The sequence below is a fragment of the Sus scrofa genome, chromosome 8, assembly GCF_000003025.6.
Source record: "Sus scrofa isolate TJ Tabasco breed Duroc chromosome 8, Sscrofa11.1, whole genome shotgun sequence".
Taxonomy (NCBI): Eukaryota; Metazoa; Chordata; class Mammalia; order Artiodactyla; family Suidae; genus Sus; species Sus scrofa.
In genome coordinates this window covers 11,703,736-11,726,868 of record NC_010450.4, presented here as the reverse complement: position 1 = coordinate 11,726,868, position 23,133 = coordinate 11,703,736, and the positions used below count along the sequence as shown (strand labels likewise).

Sequence of the window (23,133 nt, the reverse complement as noted above, 5' to 3'; positions counted from 1 at the left end):
AGTTTTGGCCTTTTTTCCCATTCGACTTGCATTAAACCATGAATGAAAATAAGACAATACATAGCAAACACTACTACAAAGAAATTAAATTGCGCGGGAGTCATGAATAAATTATAATGTGACTAATCCAGTGATTTTTTTGCACTAACCTTTTCAATGTGACAAGTCCTTGGATATTATAGGGATCTGTTTTCACCCTACATCTATATTTCCATGATTTGTATTTATTTTCCACACCACAGATCCCAAAATGTCAAATGACTAGAGCTGACTTTCGGTAATTAGTTTTAAGTTAGAATATTTGAAATGCACTTAATTAATTTTAGCAGCTTGGTGAAGTACAGTAAGGTTTTTCACATTAACAAAGTTGTCTTTATAATATAACAGCTCTGCCTATGTTTAAGGATATGATGGACTCCAATTACTCTTATTTAAATTTTGTATTTGGCAAATAAACATGCACTATTGGGGATTAGGCAGTATTTATGAAATGTATGTATAAGGATTATTTAGGATGAACTTGCCAAAGATCCTGGAATATTTAGCACACACTTGTTGATTGATTTTACTGCAGTAAATATGAAGCAATAACAACTATATAAATTATTCAGAGACTAGTCATCCACATAGGGATTCCTTAGAGATCATTTCAGAAAACACTTTGGCAGGGCATTCTTTTTCATAGCTTCTTTTTTTTTTTTTTCCCCAAATCCGTGTGCAAAAGAGATATAGTTCCATATGAAATGGATTAATACTGATTCTTTTAAAATGAAATTAAACATGTTAAAACATTCGAGCGAAGATTGCGTGATCTTTCCTACTAAAGCTCTCTTTGGTAATTTATTTGTCTTAAATATTATTTTTGTCTTTCAGGGAGCCTTATAGAGGGATCGTAAGAGATTTATTAAAAACCTTGAATCACTTGAGAGTGCTTTAGTACTTTGCCTCCAAATCTGCACATAGGCAAAATTCCTGATATTATGAGTTGGGATTTTCAGTGTAAGAGGATTTAAAATCTCTGCTAAACCTAGGGCTTGTTAGCTGTTTCTAAGCGTTATATATCAGAAAGACCCAGCTACTTACCAATCGCTCACACTGAAATGGGGCAGGACAGGACACAAGGAATAAAAAAGACCAATTTAGACCAAGTGGAAGGCATCAAGTTCTCTTAAAATGGGCCTTTTACTCTAGAAGGACATTTTCTTCAACTCCAGAAGCAGACAGAAAAACAACATTTAGAAAAGCATGGATCTCTTTGTGTGTGCAGGTACGGATCCCTTCTGAAAGACTTCCATTCGTGAAAGCAGCTGGAGACCGCGTCAGAAAGTGTTTGGGGGTTTGCGGATTTGAAAGAGACCTCGATTATCCACTTAGCAGTCTTGTGACTTTCAAACGTTCCTAATAACGTTTTCTTTCATCATAACCTTTTTTGTGTCTCAGTCCCCGACTCGCTTGGTGTTGTTCTGAAGATCCAGGGAGCGCATGCCACACTTCACACACCCCAAAGCACGGCATTACACAAATTTATATTAGTGTGACTACTACTCCTACTAAATTAAAATATGATTGGGGAACTGGTCTGCAAACCACCCATTAAAAAATCCAGGTTGTTGGGCTGCTTTTATTTTTCAAAAGTAGGTTCGCTTAGAGAATGTATGTGAGGTCCAACGTAGTCAAAAATCTTTGCCCCTGTTACAATTAAAGGACTAACCTTTACATCATTGACTTTTGATGGACACCAAATCTGGAAAGATGGCTGTGCACCTGTTTCCTGACTGCTTGGGGATTGTCTTTTATAAACTGTAACCCCAAAGGGACATGGCAGTTGAGAAAGAAACCTCTGCCTCCTGGTAGAATTTGTATCCAATCGGAGGTCTGGCATTGGTGTGGGGTATTTGGAGAGAGAAAGAAAACTCTCCTCCTGATATCCAGTGTCATTGGTATAGACCCCTCCTCGTATAATCTGTATGCAGTTGGAGGTCTGGCCTAGGTGTGGGGTGCATGGACCATTCGGGTATGTTTGTTAATGGTTTGTTCCTCTGTGTTTCTCTCCCAGCTATCGGCAGGACCCTCATCCCCCGTTACTTTAGCACTGTGTTTGAAGGAGGGGTGACTGACCTGTACTACATCCTCAAACACTCCAAAGAGTCCTACCACAACTCCTCCATCACGGTGGACTGCGACCAGTGTGCGATGGTCACTCAGCATGGGAAGCCCATGTTTACCAAGGTACAGGGCGGGCTCAGGAGCAAGGCTTGGTCTTCTTGGGGTGTATCAAAGGAGCATAATTATAGTTTTTTTCTGGAACATTCAGCTGACTTCTCATAGCTCAGACCCTTGCAGCACTGTGAGATGATCTTTTTCATTTGTAATGAGGCAAGACTCTTAGGGAACCCTGTGCCAAGGTGTGTGCCTATGATACACAACACACAAAGTCAAATGTGATAGCCTCTCCAGACTAAGAGACGAGAGGTTTGGCTGCCTCTCAAACTTAGGCTGCTAGATGAGAATTTTGGTGTGTGTTTTTTTTTTTAATTGAGATATAATTCACATATAACGATGTATTTGTCTTAACGGTACAAAATAATGATTTTATATATGTATAGATTGCGAAATGATTACTACAATAAGTTTAGTTAATATCCATCGCTACGTATAAATTACAGGTTTTTTTCTTGTGATGAATACTTTTAACATCTACTCGTTTAGTATCTTTCAAATATACAAATACTTGAATAATACTGGATATTATTCCCTATAGTCGATGATGCTGTACATTACATAGAATTTTGGTTTTTACTCAAGGGTCTACAACTAAAAGAACATTCTCCAATTATTATGAGGTCAATACTTGTGTTTTGTTACTAAAATGAAATAATTTTTAAAGCTGAATGCAAATACCAGCAAGCAAGAGAATGAAAATCTACTAACCACAACTCAACTATCTCAAAGGAACACGAGAACGAAAATATTTAAAAGAAATTAGGGAATTCAGAGTTTTAAAAGTTGTTTCCCTAGATTTTAAGAATCTCTGTGATTTTGATCAATGTATTAAGCAAGCAGTTCAGCCAAGGAGCACAGTAGAAACAGAAGTTGATTGTGAAAGAGAAGCATGGCGGGGGAGAATGGGCAGAAGAGCAGGGAACAGTTTTTGAGGCAGAATTCAAAGCACTAGGAAGCATGTGAAATGAAAAAGTAATAGAGAACCAGTCTCATCTCAATATTCCATGCCCATGATCCTTCCCATCACAAAAAAAAAAAAAAAAATTGACATATAGTGTTTCCTCTGGGCAAAGACCTTTCTGGAACACAATAAATGATTCCTTATATCCTCTCTCAAGGAGAAAAATTAGTAAGAACAAATATTTACTCAAGGAATCTGGCAACTGGAAGTTTATTCTTATGAATGCTAGTTCATTGCATTTTGACTAAGACTCAACATGAAGCTAATTTACAATACCAGTGGTAGCAGCTATCTCTTTTAGCTGAAAACACAAATGACAATCCTCTCTTTATAGTTAAGAGAAGTTGAATTATCAGGGTGAATGGCAGAAGCCCAGTTTATGAAACTGAGGATGTGTTTGTAATCTACGCACAATTTTGCTGAAAAAATGGATAGAAAATATTGATTATGTAAAGTATTCTTTGATCGTGGGGCAGTTTAACCTTTCTGGTGCCAACGACGGAGTAAAAAACCAAAGGCAGAAGAAATGCTTGTAAAACACAAAGCAAATCATCAGAGGCCATTGGTTTTATGGGATCTTGATTTTGTCCGTAGACATTTTAACTGTGGAACAGGAGATGGGTTTTTTCCTTTCTTCCTTTTTAACAGTTGAGCAGAGAGGAAGTTGTCAATCAGGGACAGGAAGATTTCCACTGCCTACAAAAGTCCATGCTGGGAAAAGAGTTTTGCTGCATGGAAAGAATGATTATCCAGATGGTGGTTTACTCTGTCCGTGACTCACTTATTTTCAGAGACACAAAACAGTAACAGCCCCCTGTGGATAGATACATGAGCCATTTCTAGTGTTACGAAGCCTGAGCTTGCAGAGAAAGTCTTTTCCCGTCACTCCATTATGGTTTGTGCAGACTTCGTGTTACTTGTAGGTTGTTCAGGAAAAGCACAGCAATGCCTTATGGTTTCAGGAAAAAAAGACACCCATAATCATTAAATAAAACTTGGCCATAATGAAGGAGCTACTTCCAAAGCCTGTAGCCACTGAAAATAAAAATGTGTGTTGTAGGAGCCCTTTCATATATTCCCTCAATTTCTTTTTCCTCAGGCCAAAACTTTTTCAGAAGTGAGCACTGTCAACGGCTCTGAAGATATAGTACTGTACCTTCTGGACTAGTTTTAAATCACAAAGAATCCCATTCTTCTGATGCATTGATAAAGTGCTTTTTTTTTTCATTCAAATTAAGAAAGTAAGGTGTTTTTAGGAGTTCCCTTGTGGCTCAGCGGGTTAAGGACCCATCGTCATCTCTGCGAGGATGTGGGTTCGATCTCTGGCTTCCCTCAGTGGGTTAAGAGTCTGGCATTGCTGCAAGCTGCAGAGGAGGTAGCAGGTGTGGCTTGATCTAGTGTTGCCATGGCTGTGGCATAGGCGGCAGCTGCAGCTCTGATTTGACACCTAGCCTGGGAACCTCCGTGTGTGGCAGGTACAGCCGTAAAAGGAAACTACCGTTTCCCTCTGTTGCATTCTCCCCCATCCTGGAGCGTCCTCTCTCAGGTGGCATCCACCACCAAAACCTGGACATTCATTCTCCTCATCTCAGCTCTATGGGCCTCCGCTTCAATTATTTAGATCACCCATCTGACTCTTCCATGGCACTACATTTGCCAACTCTCGTAATGAATATTTCCATACTGTGATGAAAAATATCACTTTCTGGGAAGTGTAGCTTAGCTATATGGACTTAGTCCAAATGCTAATTATGCACATTTATTTTTAGAAAACTCCAAAGGATTCATTTTTTCCCCTCTTTTTGCTCCTCGGTGATTATTACACTCCCAAAGACTCTTTTGCATTTTTCTTTTGTTCTTATATTAATTAAAAATAACTCATCTTTGCGTAATAAAATAAGATGGCTATTTAGTGGAAAACAGTGGGCTAATGACCTGTCAGTACCACAAAGAAAAATAGTTTGGAAGCCGATGCTTTGTTTTTAAAGGGGAGCCTGCTATTAGTCATGGCATTCGCACGTTACGTGTAGGCACTCTCACGTTGTTCTAATTTAGACCATCAGTAAACTGTAATTCTCCAAAAAGCATCTGACCCAGCGTTTCTGAGTCGCTTTTATGAAAATCTGGTCAACTGGTGAATCAAACATCAGCCGCAGTCCTAATCAACAGTAATATTTAATATTCTTCAGGATCTTAGTACCCATTCTGTAATTTCCTGGTTCTAGGGACATTATAGATTATGGATAAATATATAATTAGAGTTTTAAAATACACATTACGAAGCTTGTCTGTAGTCAATTTCAAATCAACGTGGAAACAAGGCTTAATAATCAGAAGAGCAATCACCAGGGTTTTCAGAATCAAAGACCTTTGGGTTGTATTTGAGAGGGTGTGAATTCTGGCAGTTTCTAAAAGATCCCCTCCTTGGGAGACACGTTGAGTTATTTGGGGGCTTCCCGAACTGGAACCATAATTACAGGCATAACTAGACACCCTTATCACTTCTATAAACATAGGCTAATTTTTTTTTCTGATCTCAATTATGTATTATGCGATTTTTTTACCACCATAGAAAAGTACCAGGGAAATAACCAACCAGTTTTCCAATATGAATCCTCATTCATGTCTTTGACAATCAATCATTCTTGCCTTAGTCTGTACACCATGTTATGCTCTAGGATTTATACATTTATGCTCTTATCCTGACTCTAACCAAATTATTATAATATCAATGATCTTATTGCTCTAATAAAGGCGTAGATATGTATTTACATATTCATTTTCATATGCGGCATCTCTAGGTAAAATACAACGAGCTTTACGCAACTGTTAATCTAAAAACACTAGTCCATATATGCTGTTCCAGGCGTAAAGACCAAGAAAATTAAATGAACCCCTCCTGCCTAAAAAGTACATTTTGTTTCGTAAAAGCTACACAAGAATCATTTTATTACACAGCCACGCGGTCAATATTGCTTTACAATTAGTCAAAGAAAGAAAAGGGTTAAAAAGCGACGGGTTAGTTTGAGAAATGGTTTTTTTTTTTTAGTCCTCTTATTCCTGGCCTAGTCTCAAGCTAGCACGTGATCCGCTGAATGCCTGCCAGCCTCTTTCTTGTTGATCCTCCGGAGACCATCTGTGCTGGGGGCATTGATTAGAGTGTGTCTGCTGGGATTACATCTTTTCTGTTGCCATGCCAACTAATCAGCTGATTTTGGTTACCACAGAAACAAAATGTCAGAGCTCACGGTACGGTAACATGAATTCTGCACAACAGAAAATGTTTTCTTAATTGGGGACCCTTTTGATTTCGGATTCCAAGTGAAAGGCAGCTTTTTTTTTTTTTTTTTAAAAAAAAAGGCCAACTTGAGATAAATGCTACATTAATTGTATTGATTAAGAGGAATGCACAGAATTTTTCTAAAAAGAGAAAACATTAATTCCCCTTCATATGCTATGCCCGTTGTGGTTTTTTGGTTTTTTTTTTTTTTTTTTTACCATTTCCAAACAAGGAATATGTGTATTTTTTCTTAAGTGCCCCTATTCCATTTGCTGATTGTTGCATATAAAATAAATCACAAAGCCTTCTGTTTCCTTTAACCTCCATGATGGGGGCAGTGGGTGGAGAGGCTGCACTCGGCTGGGGAGGAGGCCATGGGTTAATTACTTGGGGAAGATCAGTGGTGACCAGATTCTCCTCCTTCATTCAAGGAAGTCAGTCATTTAGTTTTCCTTAAAGAAAACACCCAACCCAGTGAACTCGATTCAATTTTCGGGCTTCCTCTCTTGTGTGCGGTGCTCTGCCCTGGATAAAGCTGATTCCTTGGTTTTGGCTGAGAAAGGAGGAGTCCAGAGCTGTTGCAACGTTCCTCTGCAGAGGCCTGCAGCAGTTTGACCTCAAGGGTCATCCTCAGCTGGTTCGCTATGTCACAGTATACAAAGAACCCAACGTAACTTGACCTTAGAGATGCTCCAGCGGAGTAATTCATCAGAAGGCATCTAGGCCTTCCCTTTATGAAATTCTCTTCCAGTTGAAGTAAACCAGAACCTCTATCTGCCTTGGGTTTGTGGTTCATAAACACAAAACAAATAAGATTAGATAATAATAATAAAAAAAAGCATGACATTTAACTGGGCTAATATTTGTTTAAACAACCAATGATCCACTCTCTTAAAAAGAAAAGGATCATAGCATCCAAATATCCCTGTCCTGTGTTGTCAAGACATTTCTGTCACCGGCTGGATGTGGTTACCTCTCTTTCGTGAAAGCCTTCACTGCAGGTGGCTTCTGTCCTGTTAATGCCCCAGGGGGGATTGTGTGGCTTAATCTCCATGCAACTCTTTTGAAAACCTTGGTAAATTAATTCCAACGCTGATGCTGATGAGGCTCTAGAGGCACGGGGCAGGGATGCTGAAGTCTTCCCCTACTTCCCCATGCTCCACTCTCTTGACGAAGATGCCAGAAACCAGGCTCTGAAGACCACTCCGCCAAAGAGTTTTGGGGCGAAGAGCCCAAATGCTTGAAATTACCCACAGATTCTGCTAATTGGATCTGAATTAGAGGTCTTCACCCAGATTCTCGATAATTATCGGACAGTGCTTCTGAGACCTTTGATAAAATGAAAATGGCAGATGTTATTCGCATCTTTTTTAAGTAGTTGCCTACCAACACTTTACGAATTCTCCTGCCCTGGTGTTTGACTTATTTAAAGAAAATATTACCTTAAATTAGAGAGAATAGATACCACCTATGCTGGTGCCTAGGACATAGTTGGAACTCAATACATGCTGGCTTTTTGTCTTCAATTCCCAGAGAAGGGAGTGATTATTCATAGTTCATAGAGGCCTGGTAGAAATACATTCATGGACTATAGTTTTGGAAATGATCATATTCCCTATTCAGTTGATTGTTATTTTTTGGCTGAAATTTTTTTTATTAAAGTGTAGTTGATTTACAATGTTGTGCCAATTTCATCTGTATAGCAAACTGATGTAGTCGTATAGTCATACACAAATATATGCATTCTTTTTCTTACATTCTCTTCCATCATGGTCTATCCCAAGAGATACGATGTGTGATGCAGTGATTTCTAAAGTTTTATGTGGTTTTTTTTAATCTAAAAAATCTTGCTCCAAAAAAGCTTGATCAAAACTCCACTGTTTGGGAGTTACCATTATGGCTCAGGGATAACGAACCCAACTAGTTGAGGATGCAGGATCAATCCCTGGCCTCACTCAGTGGGTTAAGGATCCAGCATTGCCATGAGCTGTGGTGTAGTTCACAGATGTGGCTTGGATCTGGCATTGCTATGGCTCTGGAGTAGGCTGGCAGCTGCAGCTCCAATTTGACCCCTAGCCTGGGAATGTCCATATGCGTCCAGCGTGGCCCTTAAAAAGACACATGCACACGCACAAAAAGTCCACTATTTAAAATAGGTCAAACTGAAGCTGTTCTGGTTGATCCAGAAAGGGAGTGGGAATCTCACTGTCCTCCCAGCAGCCCTGAGACGCAGCTCATAAACCACAGGTCTCAGATAGGACATTACGACAACCACTGGCCTAAAGTTCTGTCTGCTTTGGTTGTATGTCTGATATCGTTGAGCTGTCATTTCCTGTCATCCTACTATGTGCCACGTGCCATACTAGGCCGTCTACACATACAGTTTTATTTAATATACTCTCCCAACAGCCCTACCTAAGGATATTAGTATCCTCATTTTACAGAGGAGGAAATGGAGTCATGGGGAATTTATTGGACTTTCCCAAAGTTCCAAAAGAAATGGAGGGAGTTCCCGTCGTGGCGCAGTGGTTAACGAATCCGACTAGGAACCATGAGGTTGCGGGTTCGGTCCCTGCCCTTGCTCAGTGGGTTAATGATCCAGCGTTGCCGTGAGCTGTGGTGTAGGTTGCAGACGCGGCTCGGATCCAGCGTTGCTGTGGCTCTGGCATAGGCCGGTGGCTACAGCTCCGATTGGACCCCTAGCCTGGGAACCTCCATATGCCGAAGGAGCGGCCCAAGAAATAGCAAAAAAAAAAAGACCAAAAAAAAAAAAAAAAAAAAGAAATGGAAAGTGGAGTCAGGATTCGAATCTAGTACTTTCTGACACCAAAGTTCCCATCCACCATGTCATCCGGCGTCTCTAAGGCAAACACAGACTGAATAATGAGTTGTAATTATTTAAACCGGACCCATAAGCAGCCACCACTGCCTATCTGTTCATTGAGACAGGATGAGTGGTATGAGGCTACCCAGCATCTTCTTCCACTTCAAAGTCATTAACAGTGAAAAGAAAGGTACATAAAATAGGAACTACCTGCCGAAATTCACGCTACCCCATCACTGATCACTCTCTCAAGGAGTTTCTGAGGCTCATTAATAGTATATATTTCATTAATAGTATATATCTCCTTAGATCAGTTTGGTTCCCCACCCTCACCCCAAAGCCTGACCCTTTGTGCAAGCAGAATTTGTCATGGCTGCTAGGATGTGATTCAAGGGATACACTCTAATCATGCCCCTAATTTCCACATGTCAGAAACTGATACCCACAGCCTTGAGTTACGCATTGCCCTCTGGCATTTCTCTTTGGAAATGAAAACTTCCTCTGGCTGGGTAACCTTGTAGCCACTCATATGTAAGCAGGAGTGCTTTTATTAGATACTTTCACCCCGGTAGGATTACCAATCAAACAGAGCTCGGATGCCTGTGGTAGATGCCTATGGTGGAAGGATGATGAAAATGGAGGGAAAAGGAGGTGAAAGAGCACCAGTTCTATGGAGGACACACTGTGCACCAGTTTTTGACATCAGCATTACTAGAGGATGGGCTTTGTCTGCAGATTTACCCATAGAGAAAGGAGGGCTCATGGCATTTCAGTGGTAACTAGCCGTGTTACCAAAAGCACATGGCTGGTGAGCAGAGCTGTGCTGCCTTTTTTTTTTTTTTTTTTTTTTTTTTTTTTTTTTTGTCTTTTTAGGGCAACACCCGAGACACATGGAGGTTCCCAGCTAGAGGTCAAATCAGAGCTGCAGCTGCCGGCCTACACCACAGCCACAGCAACGCAGGATCCTTAACCACTGAGCAAGGCCAGGGATCGAGCCTGAGTCCTCATGGATACCAGTCAGGTTCATTACCACTGAGACACAACGGAGCTCCTATGCTGTCTTTTGACCCCACTGCTTCCAGAGCTTATATGCGCCTCGATTCTCCCTGGGTACATCAACAGTGTCATATCTTTGTCAACGTCCCGTGTCACCAGAGGGAAGTCAGGGAGGCCACAGTGAGTGGCTGCCATGTAAGCCACAAAACGTGGCTATCACACAGAATGTAACCACTGAGCTGCTGTTTGTCCCTTCCAGGTATGCACAGAAGGCAGACTGATCTTGGAGTTCACCTTTGATGATCTCATGAGAATAAAAACATGGCACTTTACCATTAGACAATACAGAGAATTAGTCCCAAGGAGCATTCTAGCCATGCATGTAAGTAACTGCATTTCTCTTTGACTTTCTGCCCTTTGCTCCCCTCATTTCACTCAAAAAGGAGAAGCTCCCGGAGTCTTCACACTTTAGGCCATGCGTCATTTCCAGTTTTCCCCCAACCATTTTCCACCCCAGCCCCTTCTCCCCCTCCTGTGTCTCTGAGTTTGGTGCATTGCGAGATCTTTTCTTTTCTTTCTTTTCTTTTTTGTTTTTTTGATACCTTATTATTTTAAACTCCACATGGAGGTTACCTCAATAAACAGTTTGTACTTTTCTTAAAATTCCATTCTGTCATTATCAAGTACGGCTCTGCCCAGGCTAATAAACATGCTGTGTACACATGGAGAAGGGAAGAAAACCAGGAGGAAGAAAAACACTTTGCTGTTTTGATTAGAACCACCTGACAAGCCCAGGGCCGCCTGTGCCTCAGATCCGCGGCGTCCGCACCCTTCCTAACCTCGGCGTTGGAAGGGAGCGGACGATCTGGGGTTCTCTTGGCTGCCTTTGGCTGTAAATCACATCAGATTTATTGAGCGCCAACGAGGGGCAAGGGTAGCGTCGATGCCAATCTAGAGAGATGTTTTCACCGAAGACTTGATAGGAGCGGGTCAGGTCAGTCCTTCCAGAACGCATGATGCAGTGGTTTCAGCGAAAATGCTCTGGAGAAAAATCAGAGTTCGGGAGCCGGATTTTTAAGACCCTGTAGGATGAAAAGCCACAGTAGCGAGCGTTTGTTGGGTATTTGCTACCCTGGGCCTTGTGCTGAGTATTTTGTATGCATTATAGTTACTTCCTCTACAGTTCCCTGGTGGCTCAGCAGGTTAAGGGTCTGGCATGGTTGCTGCCCTGGCACCTGATCCATCCCTGACCTGGGAACTTCTGCCTGGTGTGGGAGTGGCCAAAAAATTTTTTTAAATATTTAATCTCTATAGTAACTGCAAGAGGTGCATTATTATCTATGTTCAGAGTGAGGCAAAGGGGGCTCAGAGGGGTTTAATAAGTTGCCCCATGTTTTCCAGCCCAAAAGGGACAATTCAAGATCTCACATCAGCTTGTTCTGACTCCACCACCCAGGCTGAGAAGCAGTGTCCCTGCTGCCCAGGGTCACCCTGTCTCCCCCCTGGCCTCTGTCCTCCGCACCCTCCTTCTCACTGGTTAACTCAGCCTCTGCGCTCTCCATCGGCCCAGTGCTCTCTGCTGTGGCTTTCCCACTCAGCCTATCCACCTGTCCACCGAGCCGAGCCCAGGTCCTTTGCAACTTTCATGGCCCCATTCACATCCTCCGCTCTCCCTGAAGCAGTCCGGAGTAGCCCCTCTGACTAGCCTCCAAACAGCCTGAGAGCAGCAGAGGGAGTGGTCAGGAGCCTGGGCCTGAGATGTCATGGGTTTGAGTCCCTGTTCCTGTGTGGCCTTGGGCAAGAGACATGCCATCTCTGTGCTTCTGGTCCCTCATCAGTAAAATGGGTACAGTGATAGAGCCTGCCTCAGAGGCTGGGTTGGAGGATTAGGACTGAGTGCACATAAGCACTTAGGCCAGTGCCTGGCACATAGTAGGACCTCTGCACGTCTTGGCGATTGGCTTGAAGGAGGCAAACATGTCTTTCCAGGCAGTTATTACTGTCCTGTCTTTCACCTGCAGCGTGAGCGCCCGAGGTTGGCCACCACTGCTTGATGCCTCTCTGTAGAGAGGCAGCTTCATTTTCCATGGAGGACCCTCGTTCCCAAAATTGACGTGAAAAGTGATCAGTTTGACTGTTTTCTCTACATTGTTAAAAATGTATAGACACAAAGCCAAGTGGTGGTGTGGCTGTGAGGAAAATTGAGTAGAGAAAAAGAATAAATGACGGTGTTGGTATAACCTAGAGAGTCTCAAGAACACAGACCTGGAGACAAAGGGGTGTTTACTTAAGACTTCCTCTGTTTAGCAACAGTTTGTTTATACCAAGAAAGAAAGAAGGGAAGACAAACAGAAACAAAGAGTGTCAGTCAAGAGACTCACCTTAGAAAAGAATCCAGAAAGAATTGTCTTTTTTTTTTTTTTTTGCTATTTCTTGGGCCGCTCCCGAGGCATATGGAAGTTCCCAGGCTAGGGTCTAATCGGAGCTGTAGCCACTGGCCTACACCAGAGCCACAGCAACGAGGGATCCGAGCCACGTCTGCAACCTACACCACAGCTCATGGCAACGCTAGATCCTTAACCCACTGAGCAAGGGCAGGGACCGAACCCGCAACCTCATGGTTCCTAGTCAGATACGTTAACCACTGTGCCACGATGGGAGCTCCTTTTTTTTTTTTCCCCCTCTGGTTCAACAGAACATTGGGGTGGCTGTGGACCACCATACGCTTTTTTAAAATGGAGTTAATATTTTGGAAAATATGATGCGTACCCTTACAGTCGTGTAAGATGAGAATTTTTTTTCTCTTTTTAAGGCAGCATCTGTGCCCAATGGAAGTTCCCAGACTAGGGGTCGAATCAGAGCTGCAGCTGCCAGCCTACACCAAAGCCACAGCAACACAGGATCCGAGCTTTGTCTGTGACCTACACTGCAGCTCACAGCAACGCCAGATCCTTAACCCACTGAGTGAGGCCAGAGATCGAACCCACGTCCTCATGGATACTCTTCGGGTTTGTTACCTCTGAGCCACAATGGGAACTATCAGGATGAAAATTATTGAGAATATCTGTTTCCAGCCTCGACCTAATGGGGAGGAAAGTTTAGAATTCTTAAATAAATGTATATGTGATGGAAGTTGCAAAGTTTCCAAATAGAGACCACCCCTCCTCACCCCCCACCACACGGCAAGCTGTTAAAAGCAACACTGTTATAATAAGCACCAAAGACCAGCCCTAAAGAATGGCTCTGCCAAATCCATCGGCCCCACCTTCCGTAGGGGGGCACTAAGGACCCAGTGGGGATCCTGGTCAGATTAAATGACCCTCCTCCTGAAGACACAGGGCCTCTCTACCCAAGAAGGAAAGATGTTTCTCCCAAGCCCTGAAAGCACGCCTGACTTAGTTCGGTTCTCCATGGCAGTGAGCCTTGCACCATTGATCCGAAAATGTCCTTAAGCATTATATGCAGGTGTCTTCCAAAGGCAAATTAAATTCTCTCCATCAGCCCGCCCCCTGCCCCTCTGAGCGAAATCAACAATGTGCGGAGTGCATTGCTCAGCAGCCGTGGCACCGTCAAGGACTTCCTTGGTGTTGTCTTGCAGGGATGAAATATACGATTTTTTTTTGTTCCCTGTTTTAGGCACAAGATCCTCAGGTCCTGGATCAGCTGTCCAAAAACATCACAAGGATGGGGCTAACAAACTTCACCCTCAACTACCTCAGGGTAAGACCAATGGGTTGATTATATTTCCTGGTGAATTTGAAAAACATTTTAGAACTGTCAGTGTATCTTGAACCAAGGAATGAGAATGAAGGCAAATAGCACGATATGTTTCTCTCATACCATGGCGAACGTGGCCGTGGGTGGGTGTGTGTGTGTGTGTGTGTGTGTGTGTGAAGGTTGAGATTCTTCTCTGTATTCGTATGACCCTTGGAAGAAATTATTCAGAGGCTGGCAATGCCTTGGCACTGTGTCCTTTCTGATTGCCTCAGGTTGCTAATGCGCTGTGGTTGAGTCCGCGGCCTCTGCGTCTCCCTCCAGGGGCCAGTCACCCCCGAGGAGGCCCCGTGTGTCCTCCAGAGAGAGTCCCCTGCGGAAATGCACCCCGGTGCTGTCACACAGACATTTATTTCTAAGGCGTCTTAGGGGCTCTCTGTGTAACATGTAACAGATTTCCTGGTTTGGCTATAAAGTCCATTTTTATTTTAGAAAACGAACTTTTCGGCAAAACTCTCTCCCCACTTAAATCCTTAGAGCCTCTGTATTTGGTCTAACGGGGTAACACGTATCACACCTGTTTGGAGTGTGGAACTGCAGGCATCTCGTTACGAGTGGAGACACGGTTTCCTCCATAAAGCACGCGCTGTCTTCCAGAATCAACAAGAAGGCAGAGGCTATGTGCCACCTTCCTTGGCCTCTGAGTTGCTGGCTTCCTTCTTTGTCCTGATGTAGCAGGTCACCTCCCCAGCCCCCCCCACCCCATCATAATGTTTATGCTGTCATTTCTTTATCCTTAATTCAGGCTGGTGAATTTTGGTGTGTATTCACAACCCCGTAAGCTCACTCACGTTTGTACATGTTGAGATGCTGAATCCTTTAGCCGGACTTTCTTCCCTGTGCATGAGGAATGGTTTGGACAAAAGTTGCCTAAGTCATGCCCTCATTGCAATGGGCCAGGTGCTGAGCTAGACGCTGGAGAGTCAAAGCCAAAAGTCACGGTACCCGTTATCCAGAAACTCCTTCCTACGAGGGCTGGACCCCTAAAGAGGGAATGTTATATACAAAATGGTGATTACCATGATGGTGGCTACCATGAAAGAAGTTTCCAGATGGTGGACATCAATCAGAGAAGGCTTCATGGAGGAGGCAATGCCTGAGTAGGATGTGAAAGAATAAATAGAGCTAAACCAGAAAAAGGAGGGGTCAGGGCATTTCCCTCAGAGGGAGAAGGAAGAGGATGGAATTCTAAGCAGTTTGGTGATGCTGGACATGAAAGGAGGAGCCAGGAGAAGTGAGAGAGAGAATAAGTTGGGAGCCAGGTCTTAGAGTGACTAACTGGCCAGGCTCCTGGGCCAGGAGCCTCTGAAAGGGTTAAACATGGGAATGACAGGGTCCCCCTTCTGGGTGGAGAGAGAAGAGCCTTTTCCCATTGAGTTTGGATTCCCCAGAGCCAAATCCAGGTGAGGCAAGAGCCCACAGCCAACGTCACTCCCCACCACCTCACCCCAATACTCCCGCCATCTTGGCAGCCATAAGCCAGGTCATTCTCCACCTAGTTCCTGCTCAGTGGGCCACTGGGATCTGCCCAGGAGGGTGGGTCGAGAAGGGAGGGCTTCCAGCCAGGGGAGCTAAGGCCCTGTTCTCCCAAACCTCCAGGTTCTGCATTCAGAACTAGCTCCCTGCAGGTGAGGGAGGGATGGACTGGGGGTTTGGGATGGGCCTATGCACACTGAGGTATATGGAGTGATTGGCCAACAGGAACCTTCTGTAGAGCACAAGGAACTCTCCCCAGTGTTCTGTGACCATCTCTGTGGGAAAAGCTCTGAAAGAGAATGGATGTGGGTACATGTGTAACCGAGTCACTTTGTTGCACAGTGGAAATTATCACTACATTGAAAACCAACTATACTTCAATAAAACTTCAAAACATGGAAAAAAAAGGAGGGGGTGTCCTGTTGTGGCTCAGCAGTAATGAGCCTGACTAGTATCTATGAGGACGTGAGTTCGATCCCTGGCCTCGCTCAGTGGGTTAAGGATCCAACGTTGCTGTGAGCTCTGGTGTAGGTCACAGATGCAGTTCAGATCCAGTGTTGCTGTGTCTGTGGTGCAGGCTGGCAGCTGCAGCTCCGATTCACCCCCAGCAAGGGAATCTCCATATACCATGGGTGCGGCCCTGAAAAAAAAGGAAAAAAAAAAAAAAAAGAACTAGCCTCTTGTGGGGCTGCTGGCACAGTGGGGGTGGGGAGCAAGGGCGAGTGAGGGTTTGCAGTGCTGTTCTAGCCACAGGTTTTCAGACAGCTGCCTCACAATGGATGTGGGTACATGTGTAACCGAGTCACTTTGTTGCCTCACAATGCTGCGTCTTGTCAGGGGTAGGAGAGGTTGGGTTTAAACCATCTGAAGATGCCTCTCCTTAGGCAGAAAAAGTTGCACGCGTCAGACGTGTCCTCAGCTGACCCCACACAGGAACCTGGAACTTTGCAGTCTATCCTAGACTCAGTCGCTAACTCTCTGCTGAGATCCTGCACAGATGCTTTACGCCATCTTTTAGCTGCTTTTAGCATCAGAGTCATAAATGCTGAATTTCTTCCTCCCCTACCTCTACGCTGCCCCCAGCTCCTCTTATTGTCATCAGTAAAATGATGACCTTCTCTTTGGGGTCCACAGGCCCTCTCTGGTCCTCACATCTGCCGTTCTCTCGGACTCCAGCCCACGGGGGCTGAGGACATCGTACCTGCAGAAGGGGGACCCCACCAACCCCTCTGCGGATGCTGACACAGGAAGCCATTCGTGGTTCAGGGCAATAGAGAGTAGATGCTTAAATAGGGAGGAGACACTTAAATAGAGGATGCCGCTTAGAGGAGTGCTGGCTGCATGCTGTGCCCCCCACACACCTGAAGCAGGAGCCTTCACAAGGGCCCATGTGCACTTGCACCTTCCGTAAGAGAGCTGGGCACAGAGGGTGTAAGGACGCCCCCAAATGGCAGAACCAGGACTTGAACTCCAGAATCTATGTGCTTCGTGGCAAAACTGCCGCCTTTCTAGTAAGAAAGTAGAATGATGATTTTTAAAAATTTTTCCATGGAATTATAGTTGATTTACAATGTTGTGTTAGTTTCAGGTATGCAGTAACGTGATTCAGTTATATATGTGTGTATGTGTGTGTGTGTATATATACTATACACTATATATTCTTTTTCAGGTTCTTTTCCATTGTAGATAATTACAAGATATCGAATATGTAGTTCCCTGTGTATACAGTAGGCCCTTGTTGTTTATCTATTTTACACATAATCGTACGGCTCTGTCAATCCCAAACTCCTCATTCAGCCCTCCTCCTGCCTCCCCGTTGGTAACCATAAGATTTTTTCTCTGTCCGTGAGCCTGTTTCTTCTCTTTTTTTCGTTTTTTCAAGTTTTATTGAAGGATGGTTGATTTACAACGTTGGGATCGTTTCTGCTGTACAACAAAGTGATTCAGTTACACACAGACACACATCCTTTTTTTTTTTTTTTTTTTTTCAGATTCTTTTCCCATATAGATCATCACAGCACATTGGCTAGAGTTCCCAGTGATACATAGCAGGTCCCCTCTGGCCACTCAATCCATGTAGCACAGTGGGTAGATGGCATATGTATCATTTTTTTAGGTTCCACAAATAAATGACAAATGATATTTGTCTTCATCTAGCTTCTTTCACTTAGTATGACAATCTCTAGGTCCACCCGTGTTGCTGAAAATGGCAATATTTCATAGAACGATGATACTGATAGGAATGGGTAGAGCTTTTTCTGCCTTGATGGGGGAATCGGCGTCTTTCACTGGCTCCTTAATCTACTTTGCCCCAAGAAATGCCAGTTCCCTGGAAGGTTAATGTGAGGATTAAGCCTCAGTCCATGGAAGCGGGTTTCCTTCGTCCGGCTCTCTGCCCTCCCTCGGCCTGACACCGCCTGACCTCCCCGGCTCCTCATCCAGGTTCAGAGGCCGCTTGCCTTTCTCGCCGCCACTCGTGCCATCACCCATTCATCTGTTGGTTGGTTCAGGACAGACCCGCTCTGTCTTCCCGGCACCATGAAGACGTGGCCTCCTTCCTAATGTGGTGCCCATGGGTGGGTGGGGTGAGCCAAGCGGGTTACAGCTCCAGCGAGGTGGAGCTGACATGGTTGTGCCAGGCCCGTGAGAGCCCAGGGAAGGATCTCTGGGTCTCCAGAAGGCAGTCAAAGTAGAAGCCAGCCTCCCGTCCATAGCTCCTCGGAGCAGCGTGGGCCCCTTGGCAGGTCGTGGCAGGGCAGAATCTCAAACTGGGGCCCCGAACCAGCAGGGCAGTGTCTTCCATGATGAGACCTGGCCTGTCCATGGTCACTGGGAATGAGAAGCTGAGGTTATTTTTCTTTTCTTTTTAGGGCCGCACCAGTGGCCTATGGAAGTTTCTAGGCTAGGTAGGAGTCAAATCAGAGTTGCAGCTGCTGGCCTGTGCCACAACCACAGCAACACAGGATCTGAGCTGTGTCTGTGACCTGCACCACAGCTCACAGCAATACCGGAGTCTTGACCCACTGAGCCCCAACGGGAGTTCCACAGAAGTTATTTCTTTGGTCTAGAACCAGAATCTAAGATTTCCCTAGTACTGTTATCGCCTAATATTTAAAAGACAGCTGAGCAGTCTTCAAATGCATTCATAAGACTATTTGATGACCAGGGGTCTTCACCATCCCCTGAGGAACCAGGCCTTTGCCTCAAGCCTCAGAAAGTCGTTATGAAGTGCTATTTAAACAGCGGTCCGAGGACCTTCCGTAACCACGCCCAGTATCAGAAGAAGAGGTTAGACGGTTATGTAGGCAACTATTAATCCTGGCCTTCTAAATGGTAGAAGAATTTTAAAAATCAGTGCATCCTGCTTTGGAAAAGAGGGATAGAGATCTTAAATACTCCAGACATTCAGAGTTCCCTGGTGGCTCAGTGGCTTAAGGACCTGTCATGGTCCCTGCTGTGGCTGGGGTCATGACTGTGGGGTGGGTTCAATCCCTGACCCCAGGAATGTCCACATGCTGCAGATGCAGCCAAAAAAAAAATACTCCAGACATCTGAAGTTCAATAAGCTTTGTCTTTCAAGAAACAAAATTAAGCAATACAGAAAGGAAGCAATCATAATCGCCTAGCTTTGCCAAAACAAATTCGTTTACTCCCTTGACATTCTGAATCATCCTTGGGGAGGTCTGAGGTCAGTGAAGGTGTGATGCCCACCGAGGCAGCTCCCCTACCTGGAGGCGGGCGCGGGGGAGCCCTGCAGCCCAGCTCCCCAGCTTGTGGACAGTTAATGATGCTGCCTGGCACACGCGCCTGCTGCCACTCTGGTGGGGACTCCGGGTGACCTGACGCTTTTGAAGTGACACCAGAACAGCTGTTGTCGTTTGATTTGAGTTGTCAGACGGCCTGCGTTCCCTCTGTTGCTTCCGAGCACAAGCCTGGAGGTGCGAGATGCTGAGGGGCGCCATGGCTGACTTGCTGGTCCCCGTGGAGCGGAAGCAGGAGGTGGCCAAGCAGGGATGCGCCCTGACCAGGTGCGGCATTGCTCCCTCTGAAGGTCTCCTCAGTGACCTCTGGGAGGCCAAGGCTCGCTGATTAAGTGTCCCTGTGCTAGTTATCCAGGCTGAGGCTGGGGCTGGGGCTGGTAGAAGGCGGATGTGTGAGTGACTGTTTGCCATCCCAGAAACTGGGTGGTGTGTTTCACAAAGCGTGTCGTGGACAGGGACTCATTTCCTAATGTGGAGGTGACAGCACCCCTCCATCAGTGTATTCTGGGGAGGGAATGAGAGACCTACAATGGAGAGGAGGTGGGATTTCAGGAACGTGTCCTTGGGCATGTTGGATGGGAATGGCGGGGGGCAGGGGTGGAGTCCAAGCCCACGTGACCTGCCTGTGCAGTCAGTTCCCACCAGGTCCCTTTGCCTGCTATTCATCGTCCATCCCACCATCATCTCTGAGACCCCTCTTGGGTGCCAGGTCTCCACCTCCCCGCAGGAGATCACTGCCTGGTAGGTGAGAAAGAAAATAATAATAATGGCACAGGAAAGTGACTTCCCAAACGCACAGAGCTGATGAGTGGCAGACTAAGGATTTGAACCCACAGTCTGTCTCCAGGCACCAGTACTGTCAGATTGTGGGATGCTGGGTGTGGGAGATGCAGAGTCTTCAAGGAGGAGCTGCCTTTGAATTGATTCTGAAAGATGAGCAGGTGGTCTGAGATGGACCAGACAGAGGGTCCACAGGGAGCAGTGTCAGAGAAGGATGGAGAAGGCTGGGGAGTGGGGGAACACTAGGCAGTTCTATCTAGCTGGAAGGTAAGTCATGCGTTTATTTAAGATGCTTGAGTCCAGAAGGTACAAAATGTAACTGAATGGTACAATTCTAGAGAAAGTCCTGTCCTGGAAAGAGCACGGCATTTCACCCCGGGTCCTGGGCTTGAGGGTCAGGCAGGCAAGAGGATGTCTCAGAGGACAGCTACTTGCTGGCTGTGTGACCCTGGGCAAGTTACTTGACCTCTCTGAGCCTGTCTCCTTATCTGGGAAACAGGGCATAACCTCTCCCTCACTGGATTCTACTGAGATAAATGCAAGTGGAGCTCCCTTCTCTTTGCCAGGTGCACTCACTCTCATAGGGTCTCTGGTCCTTTCTCCTGAGTGGAATTGAGTCATCCACTGGAGTCCCGAGTATTCAGAGCTTAGGAGAAGAGCCGTTGTGGGTCAGCACACCCAGGAGTCTGGTCCTTCTTTAATTCTCGCCTGTCCTTTCATCAAAGCGAAAGCCCTTTCTAACTCAGGGTCTGAAATGGCCATCGTTTCAAAATCACTTCTGTGCAGTTCATGTATGTAAATGTTTGCTGGGTGCAGGAACGGTTTTCTTTAAATAGCTTCAAAGAATAAGCCTTTCAGATTGAAAATGAAATGATTGATGTCTGTTTCATTTCCTCACCCATCAAGAAAATGAGGGTTGGTAATGCAGAACCCATGTCCCAAGCCTTTAAAGGAAAGCTCCCCCCACACTTCCAGGATGGCCGTAAGTAGAATGTGCCAATTTCACTCATCACCCATCAACAATAGAGGAGGCCACTCTTTCTCCCTAGACACTGTCAAAACAGCATTGCTTTCAACCTGGAAGATTTGAGGTAGTTTGGCTTGGTTTTTGTGGCTCAAACGGTAATGAACCTGACTGGTATCCTTGAGGACTTGGGTTCAATCCCTGGCCCCGCTCAGTGGGTTAAGGATCCGACGTTGCCATGAGCTGCAGCATAGGTCTCAGATGCGGCTCAGATCTAACATTGCTGTGGCTGTGATGTAGTCCGGCAGCCACAGCTCTGATTGGACCCTTAGTCTGGGAACTTCCATATCTCCAGGGTATGGCCCTAGAAAGACCAAAAAAAAAAAATTTTTTTTTTTAAGTCCCTCATCTAACCAAGAGACAGTTTGGGTGGCTTTGACAATGTGCCAGGCACAAAAGGACTGGGGCGGGGCATTTACAAGAAGGATGAGGCAGGTTCCCTTTCGTGGGGAGTTGCAGACCCGTTATAAGTAGACCTGTTTCCAGTTCACATTGTCCAGCCTCCACGGGGGACCTCAGGTCATCCAGAATGTTCCTTCTCTCCCCGCAGTCTCAGGATATGCATCCTTTCTGGTCTCAGAAGATGACTTAGACTCTGCTACAGTTTCTAGTGCCCTGGTCCATGGCTCTGCTCCCGACTTTGCACTTAAGGGCCTCCACGGTCGGGCCTCTGCTACTGATCAGCCACATCCCTTCCCATCCGAAATGCCATCCTGTAGTGGCACGAACCACCTGCCGTTCTCCACACTGGTCAGGCTCTCCTGTCTCCATGGCACAGTACAGACAAACCACTGGGAACACTGTTTCGACCCTCCCCTTCCCATGCAAGTTTCCCAGCGAGCTTCTCCTCATCCTTGCATCTGTCACCTCCTTCTCGTCACCCATCACCTCCCCTGAGAAACTCTGCCTGACTCTCAGCGGGGGCAGCTGCCCACCCCCCCATGCCCCAGCACTCTGCACACGTGGTCTCCTGCCTCTTGGTAGATCCTGCATAAGAACTGTCACTCCACTCATCTGTCTCCTGTGCTAGACTCAGAGCCACCTGAGGACAGATTGATTATCTTGCGTTATTTCTAGGGCCTTGCAAGTTTCGATCTCAATAAGCGCCCAGTCAATATCTCTTGAATGGAAGGTTGTGGGTTTGGAAGGTTGGTAAAGGGAAGACGAGATTTTGAGTCACACATGTGAAGTACTAGAACTCAGACGAATCCACTTGCCCTATGGCATCTAGGAGGAAAAAAGTGTGATTCATTTTCAAAGTCCCTACCTAGAACTTTCACCCTGAAATCCAAAGAGAAGGATCAAATGCATTGAAGAAATGAAAGAAATATTGCATAGCGCCTCCAGAGGGCTCTAGTGTGCAAAATTCCCACTTTAAATAGTCAGAAATCCCCTTGTCAAATTTTTTTTCAATTTTTAAAAATTATTTTTCGATTTTTTTGTTGTTTGTTTGTTTGTTTTTAGGGCCGCACTTGTGGCACATGGAAGTTCCCAGGCTAGGGATGGAATCTGAGCCATAGCTGCCAGCCTACACCACAGCCACAGCAACACTGGATCTGAACTGCATCTGTGACCTACACCACAGCCCACGGCAACACCAGATCTTTAACCGCCGAGGATTGAACCCGCATCCTCACAGATACGAGTTGGGTCTGTTACCACTGAGCTGCAACAGGAACTCTTTTTTTTCAATTTTTTATTCTAATACTGCTTCCTCTGCTTGCTCTGAATCAGTATTTAGTTTTCACTCTACGTGCCATTGCGTGCTTCTCGTTATTTTGGAAATGTATTCTTTCAAATCTCGAGGACACATTTTTTACTGGGTGATTATTTCTGTCTATTTCCTTTGGCCAGCTTTTCCTGACGCTTGGACACTCCAACTTTATTTTAGCGTTGAAAATTTTTAAGAGTCATATTTAACACAACTTTAAAGCATCGCATTATCTTACCTCCCAACCAAAAGGTATTTTCTTTGTGTTTCCTCTTGCTCTTTATCCATCTATAAGCATAATTTCTGCATAAATGTAATCAGCA

At 45.2% G+C, this 23,133-nt stretch overlaps 1 protein-coding gene across 24 annotated transcripts in view; it reads left to right on the top strand.

Moving 5' to 3' along the window:
• The window catches only part of LDB2 (LIM domain binding 2), a 396,329-nt gene that overhangs the window by 310,520 nt on the left and 62,676 nt on the right, over positions 1-23,133 (top strand). For all 24 annotated transcript variants that reach the window (XM_021101041.1, XM_021101052.1, XM_021101050.1 and 21 more), the window contains exons 3-5: positions 2,057-2,229; positions 10,544-10,666; positions 13,921-14,004. In XM_021101041.1, the coding sequence (XP_020956700.1) occupies positions 2,057-2,229; positions 10,544-10,666; positions 13,921-14,004 (380 nt within the window). The remainder of the gene's footprint in view (positions 1-2,056; positions 2,230-10,543; positions 10,667-13,920; positions 14,005-23,133) is intronic.